We start from the raw sequence: 17,518 nt of genomic DNA, 5'->3' as shown, positions 1-17,518 counted from the left end.
ATTATGGGAAGAATATGTTATTACATGAATCTGATTTAACATCCATTATAGCATCCGTCCTTATGGAAAATATGCAATATGCCTTTTCATATGACTAATGTGACCAGATGTGTCCCGCAAAAAATCCGGGACGCTTGTCAGATCTTATCCCCAATGAAGCGCTGCTTATGTTTGATGTGTAATTTGACAGATCCGTGTTTGCATTTGTTTACATCGGTGGAGGATCGGTACTAACACGGGCCTGTCATATGCATAGAAGAGCTGTCAAAGAGCTTCTGGGTCAGCTGAGTTGGAACGTATCGTGAAAAGGTCTATCCCATAACCCCATCCCCCTCCTTAAGACAGCTCTCATAGATTTCTATATATAGGCCTTTTCATGTTACCAGTGGAGTACCGGTTTGGTGGGTCATATCTTATGAAAAGGCCTGTAGGACTTTCAAGTCATCTGATTTTGAAGCACTTTGACAGTTCTTCTATGGAGATTACAGTCCCATGTTAGCACCGGTCCTCCACCGGTGTAAACAAATGCACAGACGGACCTATCGCATGAAAAGGCCTATTCAAACTTACCAAGTGGAGATCTAGGACAGGACGTGACAGCTAAGCTGTGACTGCCCTGTTGTTTTTCACTCAATTACCCTAACGACAGATTCCAGTGCTACCAATTCTTTTAGTAGACACATCTTATGAACAAATTTAAATTTTGAAGCTCATAGTTTGATTTTCTTTGAGCATGTATCATTCAATTAGTGCACTTTAGGATGCAAAATTAAGTATATCCAGCATTCTTTCTTCTCAAAATCTCTCGGTATTTTCTTTCTTCCTCACAAATGTTTCCAAAAAATTATTTCTAGGCAATCTTGAGTTAAGACAATCATTAGTATGGAACTCATTTCAAGAAAATTGTACCATGGTATGAGCACCACAAGTGTCACAAAAGTATTAGGCACCCGGAAGCATACTGATTTACAAGCGAAACCACAGATGGCGCTTCGGTGAAACGTCAAATGTTGAGGAAAGGAAAAAAAATACTCGTTTGATGGTTGAAACGTTTCCTAAAATATTTAAAAGGCATTTCAACTTGCGAATAAAGCTTATATTCAGCAAGATATTTTGATTCACCATAGTTGTTACTGAACAAATTGTCTACATAAGTAACCTTCTTATATGTTTCAATGGAAAGTTAAACATTGAGATTGTGCTGCTCCTGTAACTACTAAGATTCTCTACCGTGGAGTGTGTGGCGTTACACTAATCTTTAAAACCATAACAGGAGATTAAACCAATGTGAGGGAGTATCTAATGAAAATAATTAAGGATTGTGTGGAAAGGTGTACATTGGAAATGCAGTCGTTATAATTATGTTTCGATGGGTAGAGGAAGTTATCTCTTGCTTATCAATGGTTCCTAATGGATTGTAGAGAAATCTATCATGCTCAAGAAGACAGATGAAAGAGACTACGTTTAGACAAATTCAACTTAATACTCCAGTTTTTTTAGCGATGCCTTGAAAGCATTAAAATCATCGAACACTACCTAACCGTTTTTTTTTCTATAGAGCAAGTATGCTTTTCTACCATGGGGAAATCTGTACATATCTACGATTCACAATTTCCAAACAGAAAAGGCATTTCGTTGTCCATATCTAATTGTGTCGAATGGGGTTTACAAACAGGATTTAGTGAAGGTTGAACCACTACAAAGAAAAATCACACTATTTAGTTGAATGAAATCTGTACTTTGCATTTTCCGTACACTGGTTTTGTACAAAATCAACTCAAAATTCAAACATCTAGCTTTAATCACTAAAAACCAAGAGACAGAACCAAACGCAAAATATCAAAAAAACTACTGAAACGATCGAAAATATACCGCTAAAGTCAACTACAAACAACTACTATTCACTTGTAAGGAAACTATCGTACCAAAATCATACAGAGTTGCAGCTGAAATTTTTTTACCATCGGATTCGCTCTAGCAAAAAAATCATAAAACGTGACAAAGTCTAGGAGAAGATCCAGATGAGAGTCTAGAAATGATAACAAGAAACAAAAAAAATGGCGAAAACCATTTCACTTGTTCCAATACCGAAACGACGTTTCTCGTGTGGGTGTAAACAATACAGAAACAATAAATTAAAAAGCTTTATAGTTTCGATACATAGAAATTTTGCAACAACCATTACGCTAAAGATATTGATTTTCTTAACGTTTAAAATTGCATCAAGTTTACAGGGTTTTATTTTAGTGTGAATGTGTGGTGTAGTTTTAGAAAATAAAAACGTTACAGCTTTTATAACTTAATAATAAGTAAGTGAAATTGATTTCAACTGTACCTCAAAGTCCTTTCAATCCGCAAGGTTAGCAAAATTTTCAAATTTTGGTTTTCATCAAGCGATCAAGCGAATCGGTTTGCACATACGTTTGTTATTGTGGGTTCATATTTCGCATTTATTTTGAAACGGCCGCAAGTTTGACGTTTTGGTTTCAGTTTTGCGACAACGGATGGTTGTTTTTATTCAGTTTGATTGTTTGACAGTGAACATATGGAGTAAAAAGAGAAAAAGAAAAATGAAAACTAGATTAGTTTCTTTCCGGTTTGACTTTTGCATTAGCATTGACACTGAGTAGGCTATGCTTGGCTTGTAGCATCGGCTGGATACAACAAAAGTCGTGAAGAAAACTAAATGAAGATAGATTAAAGAGATAGCATACTAGAGTTGTTTTTTTTATTTAAAGAAAACGTCAAAACGTAAAAAAAAACATGTAACAAAATTCAAAATAAAAACAACCAATAACACTCACGGACCATCTCAAAAGCTTTCATTTATTTTTGTTTTGATGTTTTATGATAAAACACTTGTTATGTTTCAAGTAAGAATGTCTTACAATAAATTACTAAATAACTTATCTTTCATATTATAAACAACATTTTAGAGCATTGTTCGGCTAATTTCCCTAAAACACAAACTCTCAATCCAAACACAAACAAAAAAACACGAAAATAAAATGAAACAAAACTTAATGGACGGCAATCAAACGAATGATAATGCCTCCACTCACTCAAAACAATATGCTATATTTTATAAATCGATGCTTCATTTTTTCCCGAAAGCTGCATATCAATTTTTATTGTAATATCAACCAAATGGATAGTTGTCTGCTCTCGATGTCTTGGCAATTCATTGAACATCGACTAATCTAGATATCGAGATGTAAAATGGTGAAGAAACAACCAAAGTGTTAAGAAAAATGCTTGAAAACAGACGATACAAAAGGACAGAAAAAATAACATTGAGACTTTTTACATGTTTTGGTTTATTGAGCGGGACAATAAACGAAAACCGATTCCCGGTGGTTCAGGCATGCATATAAGAATGGAAAAGTAACCACATTTTATAACAATAGTTATTACGCTGGTGTTACAAATTAAAATAAAAACCAATGTTTAAAACTTAGAGTGACCCACTGTTTGTTGTAGGTCTCGTCGGCTACCGTAAACCGGTGTAATATTTGTCCGCTTCATTATAATATTTAAATATTTCTTCTTTAAATTTAATCATGACATGTTTCATAATTTTGAAAAAAGTATTAGATTGAGTGATTTGATATTGGATTATTTTCTCATAGCCACATAGGCGGCATCCATTTATTACGTAACACTACAATTGAAAAATTTTGCCCCCCTACCCCCCACCGTAACGCTTTTTGTATGAAAATTTTTAAATTTTTGTATGAGTCGTAACGCTTCAGCCTACTACACCACCCCCCCTCCCTCAGAGCGTTACGTAATTTGTGGACGGTGCCATAGGTGTGGGATTGTATCGAATCATGCGAGTTGGTTTACAGCACTTACTCTTTATTTCATGAATAGTAAGCTCGCTGGAAACACCAACAAGATGGTGGTTTGAGAATCCATATGTGACAGTTATGCTTTTATGAGCAGTATAAAACAGTGAACAAATAGTTTTATATAGGTATTAGGGTGGTTTAAAATATCCTTTTTTGCTGCATATTCCTCATTCGAGTTTACGTTGAATTCTGAGTGGCATCCCTCAATTTGAATTTATTTGGTTTAAAACTGAGACTGCCCAAACCCTTCTCATACGGAAATTACTATGGAAAAAGCTATTAAGCTATCTCATTGAAAATCTTTGGCTATAATTATTGAACGGCTCTGCGGACATCACATGATTATGCAGTGAAACATAGTAACCATGATTTGTTTGTATTGCTGTTTGCATTTGAGGTGCAAATCGTGACTAAACGTCCTCCAAATGCGGTAACACAAAACAATCAAAGAAAACCTAGCAACGATTGTATAAATCACCGCCGACCTAGCAAGAAAAATCTATATTTGACATCGCATTTCTTGTGGAAAATCTTACCGCATTTGGTGTTTCCGCATTTGATATTTGCGTTTCAAACGCACACAGCAATACTATCGTTCTTTCAAGATGCAGCAGTGTTGCCTGTATAAAAGATAAATGAGCACTGTTTAAAGTGAAAATGTATATAAGCCATTTTCAAGAGCACAAATCTAGAGAACCAGACAACCGTTTGCGCTGAATATTTAACTCACTGGTCACTCGCTGGTGATGACCAATAGCCTAGGACACGATTATATTAAAAATTTAGATTCTCGCTCCAGTCCACTTTTTGGATTGCATTTAGGTCTCATAACAACTGTACAAAATTTCAGCTCGATCGGAGAAACTTTATTTTAGTTCCAGCCGTTCAAAGTTTGTATGGGAAAACTTACTTTTGCAAAAAAAATCACCAGAGACCCCCAAATACTAGTTCTCACTTGTGGTAGCCTGGATCCCCCCAGATTCCACTAGATGCAACTTCTTCTGTTCAAAAGCAGTCGCCATTGCGCATCGTTTTAAGTCAAACCTCGGGCAATCGAAAACAACATGTTCCGTCGTTTCCTCTCTCTTTTACTACATACGGAACAGAACGGTGACAGCGCATGGCCGAACCGATGCAAATACTGTTTAAAGGAACCGGGACCTGACAGGAACTGTGTCAGGGGGAAGTTCACTTCGCCATGCTCCCTGTTTACCCAGGTCGACACATTCGGGATGAGTCTGTGGGTCCACCTGCCTTTCTCAGAGGCATCCCATTCTTGCTGCCACTTCGCTGGCCAATCCCCGCCAATTTTCTCACCTCTCTATTGCCTCTCCGTTGGTAACACTTGATGTCTTCTCCCAGGGTGATGCAGATCTGAATCATCCCGGTGATCACACATACTGCCTACGACGATATTGTTCTGTATGCACATGTTATGGCCATGAGCCAAAACGTGCTGTTGAGCTTGTCCCGATTGCGCTTGGTTTGCAGTGCTTCACCCCAGGCTGGAACTCCGTATCTCAATATCGACGATGATATGCTAGCCAGACGATACCTCCTATTGTTTCTCGGACCATGAGCGTTCGACACCTTATCACATGCATAGTCGACATGGCTGTTGAAGGTTAGCCGTTCGTCTATCAAAACGCCCAGGTGTCTGAACGACCTCTGTGATGCTATGACATGTCACCCGACGGTAATCTCAGCGTGTTGAACGACTTTGCGATTGCTTACTAGTAGAACTCCCGTTTTTTGGTGGGCTGTCTTCAGTTTGACTCCATTCATACAGTTCTCGACCGTGCCGATTGCCTCCGTGGCTAGCACTTCAACTTACTTCAGCGTTTCGCCTATTACTGTTAGGACGACGTCATCAGCAAAGCCGATGATCTCGACGCCCATAGGTAACTCCATTGATAAGACCCCGTCGTACATCCCATTCGACAGTGTCGGATCCAGTACGGGCTCTTGCGGAACTCCCACCGTTACTTTTGACTACTTTCGGCCGGCGTCGGTTGCGTATACCAACATTCGGTTCTCGAAATAGCTCTGCAGAAGCTGGCACAGATAGTCAGCAACTCGCTTTCTATGCAGCGCTGTGGCGATGGCCTGCCAACTGGCGCTAGTGATCGCGTTCTTTACATCTATCGTAACTACGGCTCAGTAACGATTTCCTATTCGTTTTTGCTTCGATACCTCCCCGGCCTTCTTCAGGACCGTCCAAATTGCGTCTACCGTCGACTTTCCCTTCCGGAATCCGAACTGCCTTTCTGATTATTCATTCATGCTTTCCTTACATATAGTCACCCTGTTTAGGATGACCCATTCCAAGAGTTTGCCCAGTGTATCCAGCAAGCATATAGGCCTGGATGATGATGGATCACCGGGTGGTTTTCCTGACTTCGGTAGCAGCCCGGATAAAAAATACAATACAAAAACAATATAACGTATTATAACATTAAAGCATTAACGTAATAAATCATAAAATATGTATTTTGAATGGATTGACCCCCAACTTACCGGATATTCGTGCCAACAGTAGTAAAATAATTTAACTTCTATAGAAGTAAAGATATTTATCATGGTTGCATTCGTCGTTACAGCTAATGTCAAGTGACTTCTTTCTTCTTATTTTTACTTTTTGAATATTTTTCACCCAACATTTCTTGCTTTCTGAACTTGTTTTGTTTACTTCTTTCAGACAAGCTACACAGAAAAAAGCAACAGTTGTTTTACGCGAAATTGTAAGGTATTTGATATTTGACCAAAATTGTAAGGTATAAAATCAATACAAAACAATACAGTGTTCTGTTACAATATATTATATTGTTTTTGAATTGTATATTCAAACAAGAATAATGTTGCTTCGACATTCAATTACAATACGCTGTATTGTATCCAATACGTTATATTGTACATTAATGGTTTATTCCATTCACTGAATGGTACGTTTTTATCCGGGAGCACCAGCTCCTGGATCTTCCATACATCTGGAAAGCAACCTCCATCTAGGCATTTATGCATCATCTTCCGGAACATATCCGGGTACGCTAGGATCGCCACCTTAAGTGCCACATTCGGCATTCCATCCAGTCCAGGGCCCTTTTTCACCTTCAATTTTTTCGCCACTGCTACAACCTCGTTATTGGAAACCTGACGATCTTCGACATTTGCTTCTTCGACATACGGTCGACATATCCTCAGCTTTTCGGCACACGTTTCAACCAGCATTGATGGACCCTTGACTTTCGCCATGACCACTCGATAAGCGTCCCCCAGGAGTTGGCGTCAGCTGCTCGGCACAGCTCCTTGTAGCACTCAGACTTGCGAGTTATCTTGCTCGCGACTCAGCGTTATCTCGTTTTTGAAAGCAGCTCTAGCTGCGACCTTGGGTTTGCTACTCCAGTATCGCCAGATCAGCTGCACTTACACAAGGAATCAACCAGATGACTGCTTGGGATTAACAGGCACCCTCAGCGTGTAAGTGCTGGTGATCTTCTATTTTTAGGCAACAATGGTGCCTGCCACGTCAGAATGCAGACCAATGAGGGGAAGGGGAAGGAATCGATGATGCATTCAACTGGCTCACACGGTTGACCGTATATACCACTGCGTCAACGCCAGTTCATGCGGGAAGGGTATCAGGTATCAGGTATCAGAAGGCCGGCTCCAAAGGCACGTTCCCCACCAGTTGGGAGATTTATGCCATCACCATATTTGAGCCTATTTCATCATCTACCCGATGGGAGAGGAAAGGGAAGGGAAAGATGGGAGGAAATAGGAGGGAGGATCACATAAGCGAATTGAGAGCATGTAGCTCCATACCACAATGGGTTCGAACAGCGCCCTAAAAAGGGCACTGCAAAACGCATGAGCGTAAAGAGAGCCTATAGCTCATTACCACAGCGGGTTAAGAATAACAGAATGTCCTGAAGATTCAGGCTTCTGAATTCAGTTTCACTTAATAAGTGTTTACCAAGTAATTTGAATCGCATTTGCGCAAAAACTGGTCAGCACGCTGAATATTTGCCATGTGATAGTTAAGTCGGCAGTGGCCTGTCAACGCTCTGACCAAGAGACAGCTATTCGGCTTTGACAGATTTGTTAGATACTTCGCCACCCTTCGAGATGGTTCAGTAATGTACAATTTTGTTTGACGACACGACTCCAAACTATTCGAATATTGCTTGTGCTGAGTTGCCGCCCAAGAATTAATCTGAAGCTTCACCCAGCACTTCGAAATTGGAATAGCTGGCTCAGAGCCGATGAAGTCATGTGATGCTCCATTGCGAGCTAGCTCATCCATTTCCAGCGGGGGACGGACCTGGTGTAGTGGTTAGAACACTCGCCTCTCACGCCGAGGACCTGGGATCGAATCCCATCCCCGACATAGTCACTTATGACGTAAAAAGTTATAGTGACGACTTCCTTCGGAAGGGAAGTAAAGCCGTTGGTCCCGAGATGAACTAGCCCAGGGCTAAAAATCTCGTTAATAAAGTCAAACCAACCAACCAACCATTTCCAGCGATGGAAGAATAGCTACAAGCTTTACAGAGTTGACTGAATTCAGTTCCTCAATTTGAATTCGACATGCGATAAAAAGCTTCGATCTTGAGTTGGCCGAAGCAAGAGCTTTTATAGCAGCCTGACTATCTGAACAGAAGTATATGACTTTACCCATTACGCGCTGTTGAAGTGCTGATTGCACTCCACACATAAAAGCAAATATTTCCGTCTGAAAAACGGTGCAGTTTCTACCAAGTGAGTAAAACTGGTTCAGCTTTAGCTCACGAGAATATACACCTGCACCAGCTCTACCTTCAAGAAGGGAGCCATCAGTGTAACATACTATATTGTTTGATATACTTCTTTCCAGACGTCCACTCTTCCCGTGAAGGGAATTGTGTGGTAAATGTCCTGTAAGGAAAGTGACAAGCAATTGTTAGATCACTTGGAGCAAGGACAATTTTGTCCCAATTCACCACAAGTGGAAACAACGAAGTGTGTGTAGATCTACGATTCACTAGAATTTTTTCCAGTAAATCCAGTGCCACTAAACGGTAAGAGCAAGAAAGTGCTTCTTGTTTAAGATGTATGTGTAGTGGCGCAACGTTGAAAAGGGCCTCGAGCGCTGCTGTGGGAGAACGCACCAGACATCGCCATCAAGCACATCCTTTGGAGATGGCCCAATTTTTATTGAATTGTTCTCACTTCGCCCTTTTGTCACCACACAAGACATCCATATGCCAATATAGGTCGAACAACTGTTGTGTAAATTCATTTGATATACTTGGATTTGAGGCCCCAAGTTTTACCAAAGGTTCGCCGGCATTGACCGAAGGCCAAACAAGCATTTTTGACTCTGAAATCAATGTGAGGTGTCCATGAAAGTTTGGAATCTAGAACGACTCCGACATACTTTACCTGATCGGTTACATTAATCTCAGTGCCAAAAAGACGTAAAGGTCGAATTCCATCGCGTTTTCGTCTTTCCGTAAAAAGAACAATAGATGTTTTATTCGGGTTAACCGAAAGGCCATATTGGCGACACCAACTCTCGACTACCTGAAGAGCACTTTGCATTAGATCGAATAGGGTGCTTATGCACATACCAACTATCAAAGCTAGATAGTCGTCGAGAAATCCATAAGTTGGATAACCGCAATTATTGAGTTGCCTCAATAGCGTATCTGCTACGAGATTCCACAAAATTGGTGATAAGACTCCCCCTTGGGGGCATCCGCAAACACTCAATTTTCGAATCGCTGCTTGACGCAATGTTCAGAAGAGATGTCGGTTTTTGAGCATTTGATGAATCCAATTGGTAATCATTGTAGGTAGCCCATGGTTTCGTGCGGCTTCAAATATGGCATCGAAAGACACGTTGTCAAAGGCACCCTCAAAATCCAAGAAAAATCCCAAGCAGGATTGCTTCTGAGCGAATACTTTTTCGATAGAAAACAAATTTTCATTGAGAAGATGGAGAGCACAACGGCCTACTTTTCCTACCAAAGGAAACAGTGCTAAAAAGTGCTTCTTTTCAGCACTCTTCTAAAGCTGAAAAGTAGCACTTTTCAGTACTGTATTAGGCGGTGTCAATTGAATATCCGAATCTCCTCATGGCATAGCAACTGATTCTATGTATGATCCGGATTCGTCACAGACTGAGAATTCTTATTTGCGATCGTATCGTCCAGAATTCTTAGAAGTGGCAGCAAAATCAGCTACAGTTTGTGTCAACTTATCTGTTTTGTCCTCCATTAGGGAATATAGATCTGTATAATACCGATGGAAGCGACAAGATTTGTGACACTCATGGGAACGGTGTGCAATATTAAAAAGGAGAATCTAAAAAGTAACAACTAATTGACGAGGTCATTCTTGTCCGACCCACAAGATTTCTGTGCAAATTTTCGGATTTTCATACAAAGTAGGCCAAAATTATATGAATGGGTCGAAAATTAGTGCTAGGTCGAAAATTGTTTCATTTCCCCTACAATAGTTTACAATAGCAAAATACGTTGTATGCTACTTGTTGCAAAACTCCCTGTTTTAGCACTCGTTGGACAACATATGCTGAAAATCATCATTTAGCCAATTGAGTTTACAAAAATTGATCCTATTTTCACTCAGAGTCCCTCATTTAAATCGAATTTGGATCGTCCAAAGGATGGAGATTCGGAAGCTTTGAAGTCATTGAGGAATCCAGAGCAGTACTTAGATATTAATTTTCCAACTTCCAAAACAGAACTGAAAAGTAGTCCTTTTCATAACTGTTTTTGTCGGTAAGAAAAATAGGCCGTTATGATTTATATCCTTCGACAAAAAAAAGTTCTATGTAGGACAATATAATAATCAAAGATCGTCTAAAAGGCCAAGATTCAAGATCAGGAAAACTGAACCCTTCAAAATATATGAAAAAATGATCACAGAGCTCATGTTGACCATCACAAAGCTCAGATCTAAATTAAATGCATGCTTTGTGCAACTTCTTCTATATTTGAATGAAACGGGTTGAATGAACGTAACATGTTACATTTAAAATTGTTGTTGGCCTTTGATTTTGGAACTATTTTATTAAAGTTTGAATAAGAAACAGTTCACCAATTTAGACAAAGGCTAATCTATTGCATTAAAGTCAAAACGCAAGAGAAAAAAACGTTCAAGAGCGAATAGCTTAGTAGAAATATGCAGTTTTTTAATGTGTTGAGCCTCTGTCCCTTTGTTTCAATTTGATCTTTTAGATATTTTGACTTTCATTCTTTTCCCATAGACTCGCATGCTGTTAGTAACAGCCTGCTGGAATTTCAAACGCAATCGAATAAAACAATTGTCCTTATGGATTATGGATTTATCGAGAAGTAAACTATTCTCTATACTTGATAAATGGGTTCTGATTCTAGTTATAAAGTTGAAATACCGTGTCTTCGAATGTTACAAAGATTGTCCTGATAATATCCTGCTTCAACAAAGGCTACTAAACTGTCATACGGAAACAAGTTGCACATACAAAATTATTCTCAACAATTTCCAGTCCTTTATTCAACAAAAAACATGTTATGTTTTGCTGAGTTAAACTTAAATTTAAATTGAGAATAATTTGCCTAAATCTAAATATTTTCACCATCATATTTGTTTTGCAACCTTCTCGCAATTGCTAGTGCAAATCATTCGACGCATGAAGGACGTACAAAGTTGAATGTGGTACTTTTTTATATCGCAAATTAAAATAATAACATTTCCAGCTTGATACTTCCGAATCGCGGTGAGAAGTGCCGGAGGAAACACGTTGTGCACCCTTCGTCATTCAAGTTTTGATTTCTCATAATTATCGCTAGCCTAGTATTGCTCACTCCATTTAAAAAGGATATGATATTTAGACACAATCACCATTCATATGTTACGAAACAAGTATAATTTGAAATAAGTAGCAATAATAGAGAGTATAAGTATAATTGGAATAACAAAGAGAAAGAAGAGCTTAGATAGTTCCAAAAACGAGACAAAAAGTAGTATATTCCAAAACCATCAATCTTACCTTGCTGTTTGCAAACAAAAGCCCAACACCTTCTAGACAAATCTGCATAAGTCCTCCCTCGCCAGAATTAAGATCCTGCACAGGAAACTCACCACCCAATTCAGGGCCCTGTCCGGTACAACCTCCTCGCTCCATCGCTTCCTTGATGGCAACGTACAGTTCTTTGCACTAAAATTTTAAAGTGAAAGTTTGCCACAAATCCTAATGATCCCCACCCACTTTACTAACCTTCCTCGTGTAGTACTTGTGCAGCTGCGTTTGACCTCCATTGCGGCGCCAGAGACACAAAACGCGCGTCTTTGGTGAGTATGTCATATTGACCAAACGTTCAAACCACCACCGCTCAACGATCGTTCCGTTGACCGATCGCAGTACCAGCCCATCGTCCCGAACTTCCATGAATCGCAATGGCCCGGTAGCATCCACTCCTTGGTGTACGGTAAAACTCTGTCGGTGCAGCAATCGTGATCCCAATGGTTTGAGATCAATGTCGTTGCCGTGCTGTGGAAGAAGGGATATGTTAGGTAGGGTAGAATTTAAGAAATGTTGTATTGAATTACCAAGTTGTTTATCTGATCGAGCAAAAGGTTGACCTCTTGAGCGTAGATGAAGCCTATGTGACTTTTCCCTAGCAGTCGCCGAATTTTTCGTTTGATCTCTAATTTATTGCAGTTTAGCATCACCAATATGGCCGTCAGATTGTACAACATGGTGGACAGAAGCCTATCTTCGTCGTGTTCTAGCCGTTTACGTTCCGACTCCGAGAGTGATTTGTACCGCTCCATCATCTCACCCGGACCTTGATCCATGCCGATCATGTCCCGTTCCTGGCTGACGGCATCTAGGAATGCGTCCTCCCAAAATTGCATCTGATCCCATACATTTGATCGCTCTTTACCGAGTAGCCCCTCGAAAAGGTAAACCCGTGGAGCATCCGGAGAAGGCGAGTTCGATGTCGGAATCAGACTGCCACCGGTATAGCGGAAGCCCGCACTGAGCGATGATTTACCGGTGAATAAACCACCAGCCATCTTTTTGGCGTCTTTGAGAGTTGATGATCCCTTTGGATGCTTCAATGAAAGAAAGAATTCTTTGTTAACCACTGTATAAGCCGAATCTTGACGGAGTTATCAATCAAATATGAAGATTGTTTAGGAAGCATACGATCGAATGTTATGCTGCAGAACTAGATGATTCAAGCAAAAAACTTCTACCGATTATAACGAACACTCTGAAAAAATACTGACATGTTCGCTAATACACAGATTTACATGTCCGTATGCTACCAAAGTCGATTCCTCTGAACTCTACAATGACTGACAGGATACATGTACTAGCCAGTGTAACGGTAGCACTTACTTTCTCATACTCCGTATCGGAAACGGTCGATCGACAAGAGATCGATGGTATCAACGGTCCACCGGTTTGTTGCTGTGGTAGCACATCGCTGGCCACGGACAGCGCACCGGATGATCCGTGAACTCCACCGCCAGGCTGCTCAGGAGCGCAGTTGCAACGGATGACGGTGGTTGTGGTAGCGCAGTTGTGATACGGGGCAAGAAACACAGACATTCAAGAAAACACTCATTTACATTTGGAGGTTACGAACTAATATAGGACGGAGTAGAATGATTTGGGGAGTGGAAGAATGCCCATTTTATGGACATCAAGGTTTGGAGCTACAAACGATTACATTAAGCTTAATTTTGATTTGTACAACTCAAACTCGAAAACGCACACAGGAAATTTTTCAGAGAGAAAAGCCTTTACAGTCAATAGTGGTAATCAATTCTCATCTTACCTCTGAGTCGAACGATGTGAGTTTGCTGAGCAGCATGTTTCGTTTCTGAGTTAGCATATCCTTGAACATCTCGGTCGTAGATTGATTCTCGTTGTCATTCTCCGAAGGTCGACGCGATATCACAGGTTCATTCAGCACGGAGGAATTTTTGCGGGAGCCTACGACCGAGTTCCAGTCACCCGGCTCGGAAGGGCTTGGAGGCGAACGGAGATTTTCCCGGCTTCCCATGGGACTGACAGACTGGAGAGATTGAAAAAGTTGCTTTAGTAATAATACTCCGATCATATATCGAAATTTGAATCGACATATTGTTGACAATTGAGTGTGAATTGATAAAAATATAGCCTTGCTTTACTACTATTAGTTATTCACAATTTATCTATTTATTTGATTATCTTGATAAAACAAACAATATATCACAAATTTGCGCGGTCCATGGTAGCATCTCTCCATTCTCGGCTGAGACACACGCTCTACAGGCCATATTGTGCCTGGTCATAAGCCTTCTAGCTCAAACCAGTTTCGATGGCAACACCGTTTTTTCAAGATTTTTATTTTTGTAAGTAAGTCATCAAGATGCTTTTGTTCTCATCCCTGCCAATTTTAATTCGCGAGATCTTCACGAGATGTGTTGGGTGTCTTGTAGAATTTTGCGTTTATTGAGAATGGTAGAGCGGCTCCATCTTCGGATTTTCACTTCACCATTTGTTAAACGAAAGCCTGCTGGACATAGCGTATCATTGGTGCTTTGTGGAGACCAATTCCTACCTTCTCGCGGTATCAACGGGACTATGAGCAACCTTAGAGAATGTCGGTTATCCACCCTCGGTAAGAACTTTGGTCATATACTGATATGGGAAGGCGGTTTGCTCCTGCAAGCCTGTAAAGTTTGTTCTCCATAGCAGGAGCGGCTTACAACAGCATTTTTTGCATATGTCAGGGACAGCTCGTTCGAGTGCCATCGAATGATTCTGAACTAAATTGAGAACTTGAGTTTAGGGAGAATGGTTTTCTAGAAATCTAGGGGGTTGATGTGAGGCCCTGCAAGCCAGCCGTAGAAAATCATGCAACGAAAATTCAGCTAGAGAATACGGACCGGAACCATCGGCAAAGATCATAACGACAAAAAGAGACTAACCGAGCCAGCGTAAGAAGCTTAGTAATAGCAAAGTTTGATGAAGACAGCAAAAATTCACATTGATTTGATATATAAGTGACACAAGAGATAAAATATCTGAATATCCAATATACCGCCGTGCGGAGTGACATTGGGCCAAAGGGGGTGACGCCTCTTTCGATGCATCTCATGGCTAGTAGGAACGCTAAAAAAATAATCTATCACCATGTATTGACTATTTGTAACGTATTCTTGAAGCTTGGCACATTGTTTTCATTATTTGGCTGTAGGTTGCTGTTAAAATATTGGCCCAAAGTCACCCTTATGGATCAATGTCACCCCGCATGACGGTAGTCATAGAATTTGGGCTGTGAAACGGTGAGCCGACAATTAGGAAGGAGCGTCCAACAAGCTTTTTTCCTCACAAGTCCCTACCTCATGCTTCCACGGGTCAAACGATGACAAAGGCCGCCAGCTAAGCGTTGTGTACTTAGCTGGTAGTACAGCCCTGGGCACTGTTGTCCTTCTGACATCATGTAGACTGTAGAGTAAGGAGGTGGGATCTCGAGTGTCTGTCCACCAAGGAGGTGCAGCTCAAACAGCGTCTGTTCTGGCATCCAGCGGCTGAGTATGAAATGCTTTATCACATCAGCTACACCTGAGGTGGCAGCCCCACCATCGTGACCCTGGTAAGGTAGCATATCGAATTTCTTACGTTCCACGAAAAATGGAGAAAGGAGAAATAACTTTCGATACTTTCGGCAACCGACCTGCCAACAAAATAAGGACTATGATTGGAAACTCGGTACCTAGAATTCCAACACGTAAAAAATGAACCCGGACGAGTGAGCCATTTGTGCAGAAGGTTGGAGTGAGTGTGACTGCTATTAAAAAAGTAAGATGGCCTAGATCTGAAGAACGTGAATTCAGGGCGGTGGAATCCATCGCGAATACCGCTTTCAAATACAACATCGACCATAGTGGCAGCGATAATCAGGTTTGATAGAAACTTTTCTGCGATGAAGTGATTTCGCCGTTTTTCTAAGGAGAAAAGAAATCAACTTAAAACTTTCAACACATTCGAGTGAGAGTGCAAAAAACTGTGAGGATTTTTTCAGGTACTCTCTTTCTCTCTCTCTCTTTGTCTTGTTACGATGCTCACCTTTACTCACACTTCAAAAGAACTCTTGAGTATGCCACCCGAACAAGACAGTCCTCGGTGAGTTGTGAGAGCACCCTTTTTTGATGGAATTTTACTCTGTTGTGCGTTATGCTGCATTTTCCTCGCTGTAGTTGCCTCTCTGCTTAGCATTTTTTTTCGCTCCCTCGCAAAGAGGCAAAGGCAGCACGCTTCTTCAACTATAATCTGATCAACATCTATGTGCCGACAAACGATAAACCCGACGACACGAAGAATGCGTTTTATGATTTTCTCGACAAGACCTGCAACGAATGCCCAAAACATGACGAGAAAATTGTTATCAGGGATGCCAATACTCAGGTCGGAAGAAAGAACTTTTTCCGTACAATAATTGATACGGGAAGCCTTCTTTCCGTCACTAATGACAATGGCGTAAGATTAGTAACTTTCACCGCAGCTAGAGGGATGGCATCAGCAGCAAATTATTCATCAGCAACGATGAACATGCTGTGGAGCCCCCGACGCTAAGTGAGGTTAAAAAGGCAATCAGAGTGTTGAAGAACAGTAAGGCTGCTGGAAAAAACGAACTCCCGGCCGAACATTTCAACCAAGTTAGTGAGCAGCTGTACGAAATACTGCACCGTACTCTGTTAAGGATATGGGAGGAAGAAGAATTGCCTGCTAGCTAGCTGGAGAGCCTCATCTGCTCTCTGAATGAATGAATGAATTGTCTTTATTAAGGAGACATCATCTGCTCTCTGTATAAGAAGGGACACAGATTGGAGTACAAAAAAATGTCACGTATTATATTCAACAGATTGAGGCCACTTGAGGAGTCCTTCGTCGGCGAATGCCAAGCTGGTTTTCGTAAGAGCCGATCAACAATGGATCAAATGTTTACCTTGCGACAAATCGTTGATAAGTTCCGGGAATCAACTTGCAGACTCATCATCTGTTTATTGCTTTCAATGCAGCGTACGATTCAGTGCAGAAAAACGAGTTATGGCAGATAATGATAGAACATGGTTTTCCAACGAAACTGATTAGACTGATTCGTGCAACGTGAGATGGATCGAAATCACGTGTGAGGGTTGGGTATGAGATTTTGACCTTCTTCGTATCCTCAGATGGATTGAAGTAAGTAGATGTGCTTTCGAACCCTTCGTTCAACATTGCCCTCGATGGAGCTATTAGGGGAGCAGGCGTACAAAGAAGCGATACCATACTTGTAGACGAACGACAAACGGCCTGTAAATTATCGGTGTACGATGTGTTCTTCAATATAAGCACTTCTTCGACATTATTGACGTCAGGTTAACCCTGATGATAACATCGACTCTGACCGACAGGTGACGGTTGTAGCTGCGCTCAAAACTATCCATCATAAACAATATTCGGTACCGACGACCACCTAGATATGACCTGGAGTGGCTAAAGCAACATAATTTAGCATCTGCGTACGAGCAGTAACGCGAGGCTGCATTACCTGAAGACGGTGAGCTTTTTCGAGCCCCTCTGGAGTACTGATGGAGTACAGTGGTAGTACCCAACAATGATGCTGCTGAAAGGAATG

The 17,518-nt window shown here is 40.9% G+C and overlaps 1 protein-coding gene across 6 annotated transcripts in view; it reads right to left on the bottom strand.

The window, feature by feature from the left end:
- Window positions 1–17,518, bottom strand: part of LOC5570705 (MAP kinase-activating death domain protein) — a 92,478-nt gene that overhangs the window by 17,704 nt on the left and 57,256 nt on the right. For 4 of the 6 annotated variants that reach the window (XR_002500587.1, XM_021845251.1, XM_021845266.1 and 1 more), the window contains 6 exons: window positions 13,688–13,927; window positions 13,246–13,380; window positions 12,447–12,956; window positions 12,115–12,387; window positions 11,887–12,054; window positions 2,336–2,344 (listed from right to left, as the gene is read on the bottom strand). Coding sequence is in view for 4 of the 6 variants with exons in the window: in XM_021845251.1 (XP_021700943.1) it covers window positions 2,336–2,344; window positions 11,887–12,054; window positions 12,115–12,387; window positions 12,447–12,956; window positions 13,246–13,380; window positions 13,688–13,927 (1,335 nt within the window). In the remaining 2 variants the exon portion in view is untranslated. The remainder of the gene's footprint in view (window positions 1–2,335; window positions 2,345–11,886; window positions 12,055–12,114; window positions 12,388–12,446; window positions 12,957–13,245; window positions 13,381–13,687; window positions 13,928–17,518) is intronic. The other 2 variants (XR_002500588.1, XM_021845275.1) reach the window with 2 other exon arrangements.

Source organism: Aedes aegypti, chromosome 1 (assembly GCF_002204515.2).
Source record: "Aedes aegypti strain LVP_AGWG chromosome 1, AaegL5.0 Primary Assembly, whole genome shotgun sequence".
NCBI lineage: Eukaryota > Metazoa > Arthropoda > Insecta > Diptera > Culicidae > Aedes > Aedes aegypti.
Note: the sequence above shows the minus strand (reverse complement) of the source record. Positions and strands in the feature narration are given on the sequence as shown.